The sequence below is a fragment of the Salmo salar genome, chromosome 05 (assembly GCF_965601325.2).
Source record: "Salmo salar chromosome 05, fSalSal1, whole genome shotgun sequence".
Classification (NCBI taxonomy): Eukaryota; Metazoa; Chordata; class Actinopteri; order Salmoniformes; family Salmonidae; genus Salmo; species Salmo salar.
The window spans coordinates 59,733,771-59,748,970 of NC_138295.1; the positions used below are offsets into that span (position 1 = coordinate 59,733,771).

At 42.9% G+C, this 15,200-nt stretch overlaps 1 protein-coding gene across 1 annotated transcript in view; it reads left to right on the top strand.

Moving 5' to 3' along the window:
* Positions 1 to 15,200, top strand: part of LOC106605290 (myotubularin-related protein 11-like) — a 36,226-nt gene that overhangs the window by 1,624 nt on the left and 19,402 nt on the right. Inside the window, exon 2 of the mRNA XM_014200763.3 lies at positions 4,918 to 4,987. Within this exon, the coding sequence (XP_014056238.1) occupies positions 4,918 to 4,987 (70 nt within the window). The remainder of the gene's footprint in view (positions 1 to 4,917; positions 4,988 to 15,200) is intronic.

Genomic DNA, 15,200 nt, shown 5'->3' on the forward strand with positions numbered 1-15,200 from the left:
CCGTCTTTGGGAAAAGTATTTTGTAAAGGCAGCAGCCATGCAGATTTACAGAGATACAAGAGATTTGGACATCATTGCATGGAAGACGGTGTCTGTGTGAACACATTCGGGGCGAGGGACATGTCTATAAGCAATTAAAACCAATCTAAATCGAACAAACTTGGTGAAAATTGGTCGACTGATTTATTACAGTGATGGTCAGAGCCTAGATATTTCCTTAGAATTTTAAATTTGATGCTAGTGTGTTGGTGCGCTCTGTGCTGCTTAGCTCTTCCTCCACGCTTATTCTGAGAAGCCGCAGGGGGAAACGATAACGGATGCCTCAACTCCACCCTCAGGCGTTGCTGCTCACATGTTGCGCTAATCACCCCCACTCCACATCTGACTGTTGCCATGGAAACGACAGCCTGAGGTGCAGGAGGTTTTGAATTTGATTATGAATGTAAGTACCCAATAGAAATAGCAGTTTCTTTTAGCCATTTTGAAAATATACGCTTGCAATGTGGCTGCAGATAAACATATGGTGATGTCCTGAATATTACACACCTACACACTCTGGTTTCACTTCCACTAACCTGTTGAGGTTTAGAAATGCACCGAATAGAAATGAGGAATGAGTTGACTATGGATCTGAAACCTTTGTCGTGCACATTTTGTATTTAATAAGTAGGCTGCAGTTGGTCCCAATACTGAACCAAGTTACATTTGTGGAATAAGTGTTGTAACTCTTGTGTATGTAGACTATGTACAGTAATACCAAATGAGTTACCATTGAGAAATGACATAAGGTTAAGCAAAGTCCTGCCATCCATTTCACATCACATGCAGACTGGTTGGGTTATAAGGAGGTTTGCATGTTACTGTTCATAATTACAGTCCAGGCTTGTTGTTTTCTCCTACTCTGTCTTTCCCCTCCCTTGAGTTGTTCACATGCTGGCTCCTCAGCTAGCTAGAATCTGGAAGCAGTCAGTCAACCACACAACACAATGCAAGTGCCACAGTAGTGAAAATGTCAGAGGGCTCAGCTCTATTCAGAGTGGCTGGAGATCCATGAGGGCTCAGCTCTATTCAGAGTGGCTGGAGATCCATGAGGGCTCAGCTCTATTCAGAGTGGCTGGAGATCCATGAGGGCTCATAAGAGAGAGCCAAAATGGTATTCACACGCCTGGTCCCATCGGGCCAAGGCCTCCGATCCTGAAACAAGCTATTGAACTGGCGGTGCTTCCCATGCGGAAACGGAACAAAACAATGTCGTCTCGCATTAGTAAACAAGATGTATGCTTGTTTTCAAGGATTTATTGATCGTACGTTGGGTGATTATTAACCAATACTGCGATCCCCCAAGGGAAGCGTGAAATAAGGACGGTAGCCTGTTGCTGTCCATTTCAAGTGTCTAGAATGTTTTGGACAACACCCAATGTGGGAGTTGTATGTTTTATGAGTTGCTAGAGTCACAAATGTTTGTTAAACAAGAAGCGCATTTAAAACACGAGTTATTGGAACCTGTCCTGTTATTACAGTCTACAAATAGACATACTTAAGCTATGAACTGACACATGCACAAACAGTGACAAATAGAAGCTTGAAATACATACATACATACCACCACACACACCCTCTGACACACACGTGCCACACACACACACCCTCTGATTGAACTTTGAACCCTCCTTACACAGCGAGTGCATCATATACAAACCGTTTCCTTCAAACTAGATAATACACAGTTGAATTTAGAGGGATATAGAAGAGGATTAGAATGCAAAATGTCTCACCATGAACAACGACTCATTTGGACGATCATTAAGGGCAGTTAATGAGTGTTTGTTGCAGACCAAGTCTGTGCTGAGGTCGTTATAATGATATAAGGCCAAGACGCCATAGGCATTACTATAAATAGTCCCTCTACCTTCATTTATATGGAGAGTAGTGTGCACATTAGATTCCATAGGGAGAGTTATAGTACTGCTTCTGCAGGCTGTAGAGTAAGCAAGTGGCTCAAAGCTGCATTTTAAGCAGGGCAAGTGGATAATAGCAAATGAATTTACAATTCATTAAAACATTCATATTTTCTCCTATATGTTTAAATCACTTTCCTTCCTTGTCTTTTGTACATTCCGAGGTGGAATTCTCAGTAGTCTATTCCAGTGTGGGATCTCTTTCATTGTTTTGTCTTTGGGGTTTTGTTCTCTCTGTATAATAAAGTGTTTGATGTGACTATTTCTGTTGTAGGAAATGTATTACACTGACCTAGATGCTCCTTGAAAGCAAAAGAAATGAGGCAGCGTTAAAGCAAAGCCACGGCTCATGGCTAGACAGAAACGGTTTCGGGTTTCAGGACGACTTTTGTCTGGTTTATGTTTCAGGAGTTGCTCCAAATGGGGCAAGAGGTAAAACACTTCAAAGCGAGTCCATGTTTAGAGAAAAGACCCAACATCCTTGTTTACATTTTTAGAGCCCCTACGACAATGCCACAAACCTGCTTATTAATGAGAGGAAATGGACAATACCACATAAACCAACAGGCTAACCTCCCTCAACAGCAGCACCACATGTTAAAACAGTGTGTTTTAACGAACTAGTAAAAATGAAACTACCTGAGCTACACACAGGCCCCTTGTTGGTGAGGGACGTTGTTCAACCCTACAGTGTGAGGTTTATGTGGTGTTGGACTGCCACTTTCCTTCCACCAGTAAGTTTGGTCTATTTCAGGGCAGAGGAGGTATGTTCTCCTCTGCAGAAGAAGTCTGGTCGCAGTGACAAGGGGAAGCCATGAGCAATGGAAACTGCAATGGGCCTTGGCTGCACTCCCTGAGGAGAAAAGGAAGGAGGGCAGGAGGGAGGGAAAGAGTGATCGAGTAGTACACACACAGAAGCCAGATACTTAAGGGAGAGTCAAGGAGTGAAACATCAGCAGAAACAGAGCCTGGACATGTGGTTATTCATTTTGGGGGGTGAATTGGATTTAGGACTCTAATTTTGGATTTTTCCTCTCCCTCACCGATTTAGGGTTCCAGTCATTTTCGTCTAGACAGCTTCACCTCAGCCTTCTCTCCTATCTAATCTACCTGCTGACTTGTTCAACCTTTGTCTAGTGCAGTTACGCTTCATGCTATGACACATTTTGTTGTAGTTTATTTGATGGGCTTTCACTCTATTCTTCCTCAGCCTCCAATGTAGTTTTATCTGGTGGAGCAGTTTGGAGAATTTCTGCTGTTGGAATCCAAATATGTTTACTGAACTTCGGAATATAACACAATACCAAGGCACAGAAACAGAGTTTGTTAATATTGGTAACTACCAAAAGGGTTGATGCAAGGAACTGAGTTTCAGATAAAAAATAAATAAAAAAATCTAAATATCAAAATAAGTTCAGAAAAAGAGCAAGGAATGCAGTTGTGGGTGTTTGAGTTATAAATGTGGAATTGGTGCTGAAACCATGGAAAAACGTATGAGTTGAAAAGCCAGAAGAAAACAAAAAAGAACAATGGTCTGCTGGCGAGCAGAAACCAAGAACGTTGTAAAGTTTTAGTGTTCTCCCTTGTAATTTAAAAACTGGCTTGTTTATCCACCATGCCCTTCTGCTAACTCAGGTCTTGGGTGGAGGATTGAGTCAATAAAATTGGTGGAACAATAACCCTGTCCAGGATGTCTTGATATGACCCAGGACTTCATCTTCTGTTTTGAGAAAGTCAGGACTGTTAGCCCATTTCTGAGGTTTTTGTTAGGGGGGTTGGCAGGTTGGGGTTCTCTCACACTAACTGCAGCCAATAAATTTGGAAAATTGATTAACCACATGACTTCACTTGAGAATTGGCACTTGTTTTCTGAGGCAAGAATTTAAAAGCTGTGTGATTTGATGATGGGAACGAAGATGAAAACCAATACTACTATTGCTCAGATGTGCAAGTTCTGTTATAGTTATTGTTGACAAGTTTCTCAAGCTCCATATTCTCTAGCATTTTCAGCCACTTGAGTATTCTGCTAACATTAGCATGACGCTAGCATATTATGCTAGCATCATGCTAATGTTAGCAGAGTGCTCTTGAGTTTAGGCCTCTGTTGACATGGTCAGTTGGGCATATGCATTTCACAGACAAGGCAAACAGCTATGCTATGAATGAGTGGACCTTACAACCTGTTTAAGGAGCAAAGGTTATCTTTGTTTAACATTCTCGTGAGGTTTTAGCCACTGTCAATCTAAAGGAAACCAGAAGTGTCATACGTTCTCATTAGCATGTTAGCACACAGTTCACTTCACCTCTACATTGTGTGTCACAATAATTATTGTAGCCTAAGAGTATTTGTCACACATTATAGTAAGTTGTTTTTAATTCGCAAGCAAAAATGTAACATGTTTGTGAATAGTGGCCTTGTAGGCAATGAAGAATTGCTGAGTGAGTAGTCAGTACCATAAAGATTTATTGTATACTTTGACCTCAGTCCAAAGCAATTTCCATGTTTCTATACTGGACCCCCAGAGAGGTCATTACCAGAACAAACAGTTCAGTTGTCAATGCCCAGGCCTATGTCTTGTGCATTGTGTGATTTCTACCCTATGTAAATTGTCTTCTGTGGTGGGTGGGAGCTCAGGCTAAATGGGTCCATATGTGCTAGCAGCTAGCCAGTAGTCCGGTAATAGCAACCTGTGGTTCTATGGGATTGGATTATGCCGCTAGCAGAACAGCCTGGAGTACTTTGAGACCGCATCAAATCATACAGTACAGAGATAAACAACTAATAAAACATGGAAACTGAGAGTCATCATGGAGCATTGTGGGATTGGATATGGTTTTGGGGAATGTGGTCAATAAGAAAATCTTGAGTTGAAGCAAAATCACATTAGTGTTTGTTCTCTTATTACTTTTGATGGGGTGCAGTAATAACACCAGGCCTGTTCTCTGTTCCCCCCCGCAGGAGAGGATGCTGAGTCACAGTGGTGTCAACGCACGGGGGAGAGATATGTTTGGACTTCGCTGCTTACCAGGTAAGACCCAGAATGAAGAGCACTGATGAATATGAGGCTAGTTCCATGTGACAAATACAGTAGCTGTACGCGTATCATAACATGTGGGTCTGAAAACACAGCGTCAGCCACATCTCTTTAGGCAAGTCCATCTTTTGAAACGGCACCCATCTGTATCTCTGTTTTCTTACTAAATCCTAGTGCTAAGCTACTGTAATGTAGCCTCTGAGAACAGGGTGTCTGTGTGCTGTGGAGAGCTGTGCTACAGGCCCCTGCCGCTGGTCATAATCTCAGTTTCAGCAGCACGCCGCAGCAGGAGCTTTCCAACTGGAATGTTGGCAGGCCAGGGCCCCTCCAGAGCCAAGCTAATCTCTAACGATTCATATCAGCAGTTATTCACAGCACCTCTGTGAGAGCAGAGTGTGTGTTTCCTTGTCCCTTTCACTTTCAGCTCTCACTTCCACCTTGTACCGCTGACCTAGACACAGCCCTCCCCGTCCCTCCTCCCTCACTTCCCACTTCATTCACTTTTTCTGTCTGATTCAGAAACTGTTTTTATCTCATTCTTTCCAGACTCTCCCAGTTTGTCTGAGGGTCACTGTGGTCCCATTCTGAGTTGTTTTTGTTGCCGTGTGACTGTGAAATTCTGTCCGTCTGTCTTTCTTTCTCTCCGGCTCTCACATCCCTCTTCTTCCCTTTCTCTGACCAATTTCCTATGTCCTGCCGTGGCAGATTTGAAACACATCTGGTCATGGAAATCTGCCTCACATTAAGGCAGAAATGATTCATCCGAATTGGAAACACTGTCATAGTTTCTGCGAAAGAATTCTCTCATGAAAGGAAACGGACTTTCAGCTCCGAAAAATGTGCTACACACACTTTCACAGATGCACCACGCAAGGGAATGGGGTATCTGTGGAAGCAAACTGGGTGAAAGGGCTCACTTTGCAGCATCCCACAGACACACAGACAGTCGGAACAGTCCCAGGCCTCAGTGTACTGTATACTATACAACCCTGCGTGCCATTCATCACATTCTCAGATAACATTCGGACACAGGACAGGGGAAACCAGAGCGGGCTCCAGGGGGTGAATGGGTCAGGGCAGCACAAACCGCTATGGGTGGATAGATAGATAGCTGGTGTACCTTTTGAATGTGAGGGGCCTACTGTAGATCCACATACAAAGCCAAGTGGAAAGGACCCTCCTCAGAGCATAACCACAATCCCCTGATCCATGCGCTTATGTTACACTGGATTTGGTTTGGTGTCAATCATTGGACTGTCACTGCTGGCCTTGCTGAGTGACAAGAGAAGAGCAGGTCAATATCTCTGAAGAATATACAATTGTATGCTTTATGAGCTCATTTTGGATAGCACACTAACTACCTAAAGAAGTTTATTTCACCTTTATTTAACCAGGTAGGCAAGTTGAGAACAAGTTCTCATTTACAATTGCGACCTGGCCAAGATAAAGCAAGCAGTTCGACAACATACAACAACACAGAGTTACACATGGAGTAAAACAAACATACAGTCAATAATACAGTAGAAAAATAAGTCTATATACAATGTGAGCAAATGAGGTGAGATAAGGGAGGTAAAGGCAAAAAGGCCATGGTGGCAAAGTAAGTACAATATAGCAAGGAAAACACTGGAATGGTAGATTTGTAGTAGAAGAAAGTGCAAAGGAGAAATAGAAATAATGGAGTGCAAAGGAGCAAAATAAATAAATACAGTAGGGGAAGAGGTAGTTGTTTGGGTTAAATTATAGATGGGCTATGTACAGGTGCAGTGATCTGTGAGCTGCTCTGACAGCTGGTGCTTAAAGCTAGTGAGGGAGATAAGTGTTTCCAGTTTCAGAGATTGTTGTAGTTCGTTCCAGACATTAGCAGCAGAGAACTGGAAGGAGAGACGGTCAAAGGAGGAATTGGCTTTGGGGGTGACCAGAGAGATATACCTGCTGGAGCGCGTGCTACAGGTGGGTGCTGCTATGGTGACCAGTGAGCGGAGATATGGGGAGACTTTACCTAGCAGGGTCTTGTAGATGACCTGGAGCCAGTGGGTTTGGCGACGAGTATGAAGCGAGGGCCAGCCAACAAGAGCGTACAGGTCGCAGTGGTGGGTAGTATATGGGGCTTTGGTGACAAAACGGATGGCACTGTGATATACTGCATCCAGTTTGTTGAGTAAGGTATTGGAGGCTATTTTGTAAATGACATCGCCGAAGTCGAGGATCGGTAGGCTGGTCAGTTTTACGAGGGTATGTTTGGCAGCATGAGTGAAGGATGCTTTGTTGCGAAATAGGAAGCCAATTCTAGATTTAACTTTGAATTGGAGATGTTTGATGTGAGTCTGGAAGGAGAGTTTACAGTCTAACCAGACACCTAGGTATTTGTAGTTGTCCACATATTCTAAGTCAGAACCGTCCAGAGTAGTGATGCTGGACAGGCGGGCAGGTGCAGGCAGCGATCGGTTGAAGAGCATGCATTTAGTTTTACTTGTATTTAAGAGCAGTTGGAGGCCACGGAAGGAGAGTTGTATGGCATTGAAGCTCGTCTGGAGGGTTGTTAACACTGTGTCCAAAGAAGGGCCAGAAGTATACAGAATGGTGTCGTCTGCGTAGAGGTGGATCAGAGACTTACCAGCAGCAAGAGCGACATCATTGATGTATACAGAGAAAAGAGTTGGCCCAATAATTGAACCCTGTGGCACCCCCATAGAGACAACCAGAGGCCCGGACAACAGGCCCTCCGATTTGACACACTGAACTCTATCAGAGAAGTAGTTGGTGAACTAGGCGAGGCAATCATTTGAGAAGCCAAGGCTATTGAGTCTGCCGATGAGGATGTGGTGATTGACAGAGTCGAAAGCTTTGGCCAGGTCAATGAATACGGCAGCACAGTATTGTTTCTTATCGATGCCGGTTACGATATCGTTTAGGACCTTGAGCGTGGCTGAGGTGCACCCATGACCAGCTCTGAAACCAGATTGCATAGCGGAGAAGGTGCGGTAGGATTCGAAATGGTCGGTAATCTGTTTGTTGACTTGGCTTTCGAAGACCTTAGAAAGGCAGGGTAGGATAGATATAGGTCTGTAGCAGTTTGGGTCAAGAGTGTCCCCTCTCTTTGGGAATCTCAGACGACATGAAAGAGAGGTTGAACAGGCTAGTAATAGGGGTTGCAACAATTTCGGCAGATAATTTTAGAAAGAAAGTGTCCAGATTGTCTAGCCCAGCTGATTTGTAGGGGTCCAGATTTTGCAGCTCTTTCAGAACGTCAGCTGAATGGATTTGGGAGAAGGAGAAATGGGGAAGGCTTGGGCGAGTAGCTGTGGGGGGTGCAGTGCTGTTGACTGTGGTAGGGGTAGCCAGGTGGAAAGCATGGCCAGCCGTAGAAAAATGCAAGTAGCGAAGAGCTCTGTGCATTCTGTGTGTGTGTGCATATGTATACATGTTTTCCTACATTATCAGGACCACAATGTCTTGACAGGTCACCAGAATGTCCTGACAAGGTAGGAAAACAAGAAACATTTTGAAAAGTCAGGACTTCATGTCCGGATTTTGTTAAAATACTATTTTAGGCTTAATTGATAGGTTTGGGGTTAAAGTTAGGGTTATATTTAGGTTTAGGGGTTAGGGAAAATAGGACTTTTGAATGGGAATACATTTCTATTCCCCAAAAAGTCCTGTGAATTCACGAAAACAAAGCTGTGTGTGTTGTTTCATCAGATATCTCATGACACCGCTCTGGTAAAACTGCTGTCTTATTCTCTCCCATTGGTTAGCAGAGGGCCAGAGATGTCTCCTCTGCACGCACATAGGAACGAAATGGAGAACAAATGTGACTGGAAACAAATTAAATTGAATGGAGCATTTGGTTCATATCACATTCAGCTGTGTTCTCTCTGGCCGATTTCTCAGGTTGTTCAATCCACTGGCAGAACACCAATGGACAAAGAGAAAGATAGCCACAATGGGGATTTCCCAGTGTTTATGTGTGTTTGTTTGAAAGTGTCTGTGCATGTGTATGTGTTTGTCTGAGTGCATATGTGAGTCTGTGTACATGTGTTTTTGGGTGCGAGAGAGAAAGAGAGGAGAGAGAGAGACAAAGGCACTTGAGCTTTGTGTGTGTGGTGGGTGTGGGGCCTGCACTCTGTAGGACGAAAGTAAAACTGTTTAAACTGTTAAATGACCAGTGTCATCTTATAAACAGCTGTATACAGAGTATTGAGTGACTCAATCCTCAGCTTCCCATGTTGTAGGAATGTAAACCACCTGCAGACTCTCCAGTCCAGAACAGTCAAACCAGAAGCAGACACTTCCTGTCCCCTCTCTCATGTCTGTGAGCCACAATGCCTGGGAAATGTCTTCAGCACTGTTGCACCCGGGGAGCCATTAAAAGGAGCACGCAAATCCCACTGAGCCTGATTGGCCACAGCGTAACAGGCAATCCTAGAAACAAGGGCTCATTTGTGTTTAAAACCTAAAGTGTCCGTAGGGCGCCTGGTTCAAGAGTTTAATTCGTAGCTATATGTCCGGGACTTTAGAAAGGGAATACTTGTGCTGAGGGTTTGTGACTTTGATCCGGCGTCGTGAGACCGAAGTCGGCGTAAACATAGCCTAATCACAGTGCCTTGCTTGAGTCCAGTCCTCAGCTCACACATCCCAAAGATCTTGTGGCTTTGCTGAGGGACCCTTTGAAGATTTCTTTGTAGTTTTTGCCAGGCTTTGGTGTTAATCTTGTGCAATGGGCAAAGTATTGGAGTGTTAGCTGTGAAGACCTTGATTAAAATCACAGTTCCCTTTCTCATAAGATGAACAAGCATTTGATGTGTTCAATTACGATTTCCTGTTTTTATGTTTTTATGTAATTCGGTATCCCTGAAAATCTTCTCTCAACTGAGGTCTAATTGGCTGTCTGAGGTTGAGCACTACCAAAAATGGTATGCTTTGTGCAGTTATGTTTTTGACTTATTGCTTTTTTGTTTTCCTTCAACATTATTTTTTAAGGAATTCAGTTGTTCCTTAAAATTAGTTTTGAAGGAATTCAGCCCTTTTAACAACACACCAAATCATTTTTATTGTTCTAAAAACTGAAAATTATAACATTCTCTCCACCATGATGGTGTCTGGTCAAACACTTCCATTGCAAGAGACAAAAAGGCAATTTTCCCCCTCTACTCTCTCCTGGACTTTGTTGCCAGGGAAACCCAAGTCTAGCTGGCAAAGACTTTGTTTTGCTGGGAGAGAGCATTACAAATGTGCTGTCTCACTGCTGTGTGAAAGAGGTGTGTCTTTGTGCTCAGTGTGTTTAGATGTGAGAGAGCTGTATGGGTGAAAGGGCTTGTTTTTGGAAGCTTTGTTCTGGAGTTCTAGAGTTCTGGAATCTAGTTTTTATTTTCAAGAATCAACAAAATATTACAAACAGATTTCAAAATATGTTGCATAAATTTGTAATTCCCAACAAAGCATTTAAACCCATTTATGGCGTAGTAACATGGTAATAGAGTCAAAGCTGTATCAGCCTGGAAAATATATTGGCCCTGTATCCCATGGGACTAGACAAGAGCAGGTTAGGTTGAAAGTTTTATTGACATAAAAAAAGGCTCTGTAAATATGCACCAATACATCCCTGCCCAGAAGGGAAGTCATGCATTTGGATTGGAAAATGCATCTGAAGTGTAATGAGGTTACATACAGGTAAAGTCGGAAGTTTACATACACCTTAGCCAAATACATTTAAACTCAGTTTTTCACAATTCCTGACATTTAATCATTGTAAAAATTCCCTGTCTTAGGTCAATTAGGATCACCACTTTATTTTAAGAATGTGAAATGTCAGAATAATAGTAGAGAGAATATATTTATTTCAGCTTGTATTTATTTCTTCACATTCCCAGTGGGTAAGAAGTTTACGTACACTCAATTAGTATTTAGTAGCATTGCCTTTTAAATTGTTTAACTTGGGTCAAATGTTTTGGGTAGCCTTCCACAAGCTTCCCACAATAAGTTGGGTGAATTTTGGCCCATTCCTCCTGACAGAGCTGGTGTAACTGAGTCAGGTTTGTAGGCCTCCTTGCTCGCACACGCCTTTTCAGTTCTGCCCACAATTTTTTTATAGGATTGAGGTCAGGGCTTTGTGATGGCCATTCCAATACCTTGACATTGTTGTCCTTAAGCCATTTTGCCACAACTTTGGAAGTATGCTTGGGGTCATTGTCCATTTGAAAGACCCATTTGCGACCAAGCTTTAACTTCCTGACTGATGTCTTGAGATGATGCTTCAATATATCCACATAATTTTCCTCCCTCATGATGCCATCTATTTTGTGAAGTGCACCAGTCCCTCCTGCAGCAAAGCACCCCCACAACATGATGCTGCCACCCCCGTGCTTCACGGTTTGGATGGTGTTCTTCAGCTTGCAAGCTCCCCCTTTTTCCTCCAAACATAATGAGGGTCATTATGGCCAAGCAGTTCTATATTTGTTTCATCAGACCAGAGGACATTTCTCCAAAAAGTACGATCTTTGTCCCCATGTGCAGTTGCAAATCATAGTCTGGCTTTTTTTATGGCAATTTTGTAGCAGTGGCTTCTTCCTTGTTGAGCGGCCTTTCAAGTTATGTTTATATAGGACTCGTTTTACTGTGGATATAGATACTTTTGTACCTGTTTCCTCCAGCATCTTCACAAGGTCCTTTCCTGTTGTTCTGGGATTGATTTGCACTTTTCGCACCAAAGTACATTCATCTCTAGGAGACAGAACGCGTCTTCTTCCTGAGCGCTATGACGGCTGTGTGGTCCCATGGTGTTTATACTTGCATACTATTGTTTGTACAGATGAACGTGGTACCTTCAGGCGTTTGGAGATTGCTCCCAAGGATGAACCAGACTTGTGGAGGTCTACAATTGTTTTTCTGAGGTCTTGGCTGATTTATTTAGATTTTCCCATGATGTCAAGCAAAGAGGTACTGAGTTTGAAGGTAGGCCTTGAAATACATCCACTGGTACACCTCCAATTGACTCAAATGATGTCAATTAGCCTATCAGAAGCTTCTAAAGCCATGACATAATTTTCTGGAATTTCCCAAGCCTTTTAAAGGCACAGTCAACTTAGTGTAAACTTCTGGTATTGGGATACAGTTAATTATAAGTGAAATAGTCTGTCTGTAAACAATTGTTGGAAAAATGACTTGTGTCTCCTAACTGACTTGCCAAAACTATAGTTTGTAACTTCTTATGGATACGTGGGACGGTAGCGTCCCACCTGGCCAACATCCGGTGAAATGGCAGAGCGCCAAATCCAAATTAAATTACTATAAATATTAAACTTTCATGAAATCACAAGTGCAATACATCAAAATAAAGCTTAACTTGTTGTTAATCCAGCCAAGGTGTCAGATTTCAAAAAGGCTTCACGGCAAAAGCAAACCATGCGATTATCTGAGGACAGCGTCCAGCACACAAATGCATAACAAATCATTTTCAACCAGGGAGTTGCGACACGAAAGTCAGAAATAGCCATGTAATATATGCCTTACCTTTGAAGATCTTCTTCTGTTGGCACTCCAAAATGTCCCAGAAACATCACAAATGGTCCGTTTGTTCGATAATGTCCTTCTTTATGTCCCCAAAATGTCCATTTATTTGGCGCGTTCAGAAATACACTGGTTTCAACTCGCCCAACATGCCTACAAAGTATCTAATAAGTTACCTGTAAACTTGGTCCAAACATTTCAAACAATGTTCCTAATCCTTCCTCGGGTATCCTAAAATGTAAATAATAGATACAATTTAAGACGGGATAATCTGTTTTCAATACCGAAGAAAAATACCATGGAGCGCGCTCCTGTGTACGCGCAATAAAAGACTTCAGCCCTTCACAGTGACAAGAACAATTTTCAGCCGTACTTCTTCATTCCTCAAAAGAAAAACATCAACCAATTTCTAAAGACTGTTGACATCTAGTGGAAGCCATAGGAACTGCAACCAGGGCCCTTATAAATCAGGATTCCCAAGTGGAAAACACAATGAGCTCAAAAAGGTTTTTCCCTGGATGGATTGTGCTCGGGGTTTCGCCTACCAAATCAGTTCTGTTATACTCACAGACATTATTCTAACAGTTTTAGAAACTTCAGAGTGTTTTCTCTCCAAATCCAATTATATGCATATCCTAGCTTCTGGGCCTGAGTAGCAGGCCGTTTACTTTGGGCACGCTTTTCATCCAAAATTCAGAATGCTGCCCCCTATCCTAAAAAAGTTAAGAAGAAATTTGTGGAATGGTTGAAAAACTAGTTTTAATGACTCCAACCTAAGTGTATGTAAACTTCCGACTTCAACTGTAAGTACAGTATATTGATGAGAAGAAGTTGGAGTGTGAGGTGGAATAGTATATGACTGGCGTTGATACAAGCAGCTTCTTTCAAGGCCAAAACACCACAGTGAGAAAAGGCAGGGGAATGGTATCATGCTGCCTTTTGTATTTGCGACAATGCTTGCATTGATATCAATAATTGCGATGACGGAATGATTCCTCACTTGCTTTAAATATATTTGTGTCGCACTAGCATTTGGACAGCTTTCACTGCCATGGTTATCTCCACCCCTCCATTCTAGTAGTTCTTCAACTTTTTCTTGAGTTCAGTGACTGATTTCCTCACCGCCCCAAAATCCCAGCCTGGTTTAGTGGAAGTGGCAGGCAAATCTTCAGAGACAGGCTTAAAATGTTCCTTGTACGTCTGAAGGAAATAGATGTGATATGTTGTGTGTGTGCGAGCTGTTCCAACTCAGCTTCTCTCATCCACAGCTTACCCACCTCCTGCTCCAGTCGCTTCAGGAGCAGTTCAACCCGACTCACTTCAGCCTCCCCCTGGGCTCTGATCGACTCCTTCACCTCAGAGCACCTTCTCTCAATGGAGTGGATCAGCTCCAGCTAAACATCCTCTCACTGTCCTCCGCTGCTGCCTGTGCAGAGCTCTTGAGTGACGCCATAGCTTCTCTGAGCCGTTCTATCTCCCATGTCTTCGCTTTTCTCTTCAGTTGGAATGTTTCCCACCATATTTTCACCTGAATCTCTTTCACACTCCTTTCTGCTGCAGCTGAGACTGTATCATGGCTTCTATGTTCATCTACACAGATAACAGAAACACTGCTGTTCTTTGCAGTACTCGTCCAGCAGTTTGTTATGACGGGAGCAGACCTTCTCCTGCAGTTTTGGCAAGGCTCTGACTAGCGTGTACATCTTAGATGCAGAAGATTCATAGTGATGCTGGAGGGCAGTCCTACAGTAGACTGGCCATACACACCAGACAGGAAATATCCACTTTTCCGTTTTCTCCCCGAGCAGACGTCAGACTGCATATCTCCGGGTCTAACATAAAAGAAAACACTTTGGAATTCTCCGTTCAGTTTCTCCAACATATCAGCCAGGATGGCATTTCTGTTCAGAAAGGTCCTTGGGGATAAAGGTCTGTCTGCACTGGGGGCTGCTGTAGACCCCCTTCTCATCATCCTGATCCCAGTAGCGCTCAATACAGTCCTTACAGTAGCTGTGTCGCCAGGCAGTTATCACTGGATCTTTCAGTAGATCCAGACCTGATCGGACAGGAGAATTGGTCCTTCTCTACTGAAACATTAGCACCTGCCATTTTGATACAGACTGATAGCTACGTAGACAGGCTGAGCTGAAATAGTTGTATGAAGGTAAAGAAATAGATACTAATTCAGTGTGGAAGGACAAAAGAGAGTTGAATGTTGCGTGTCGTCCTAGAGAGAAAATGAGTGTCTGAGTACCTTTTCTGAAACCATTCTTTCAGTGATTTTGAGTTTATGGAGCCCAATCACAAGCTGGTGAATTGGGATTGCGGATCAAAGTACATGAGAGAGGTCTTATATGTAAGGGCTGTTATGCTAACTGTTATGTACAGTAGAACTGTAATCACATTGGTTGCACACACAATATTTAATTATGTGTATGTGAAATGTCAATGTGATCGGAAATATGAGGCAAATGCCAAGCTGGACCTGGATGCCAGACGACTACATCAGCTTGACTCAACCGTTCAGTGGCTGACATAGCTGAGAAAATAGCACCTCCCAGCCCCTTGATAAACTCCATGGTGAAGTTTACTTTCATTCACATTTCTGTTATACATAGCACTCAACGTTACCCTCTCCCTTCCCTCAAACACGCAATCATTCTGGTATTTTGCACAATTTATCACTTTACCTTGGAAT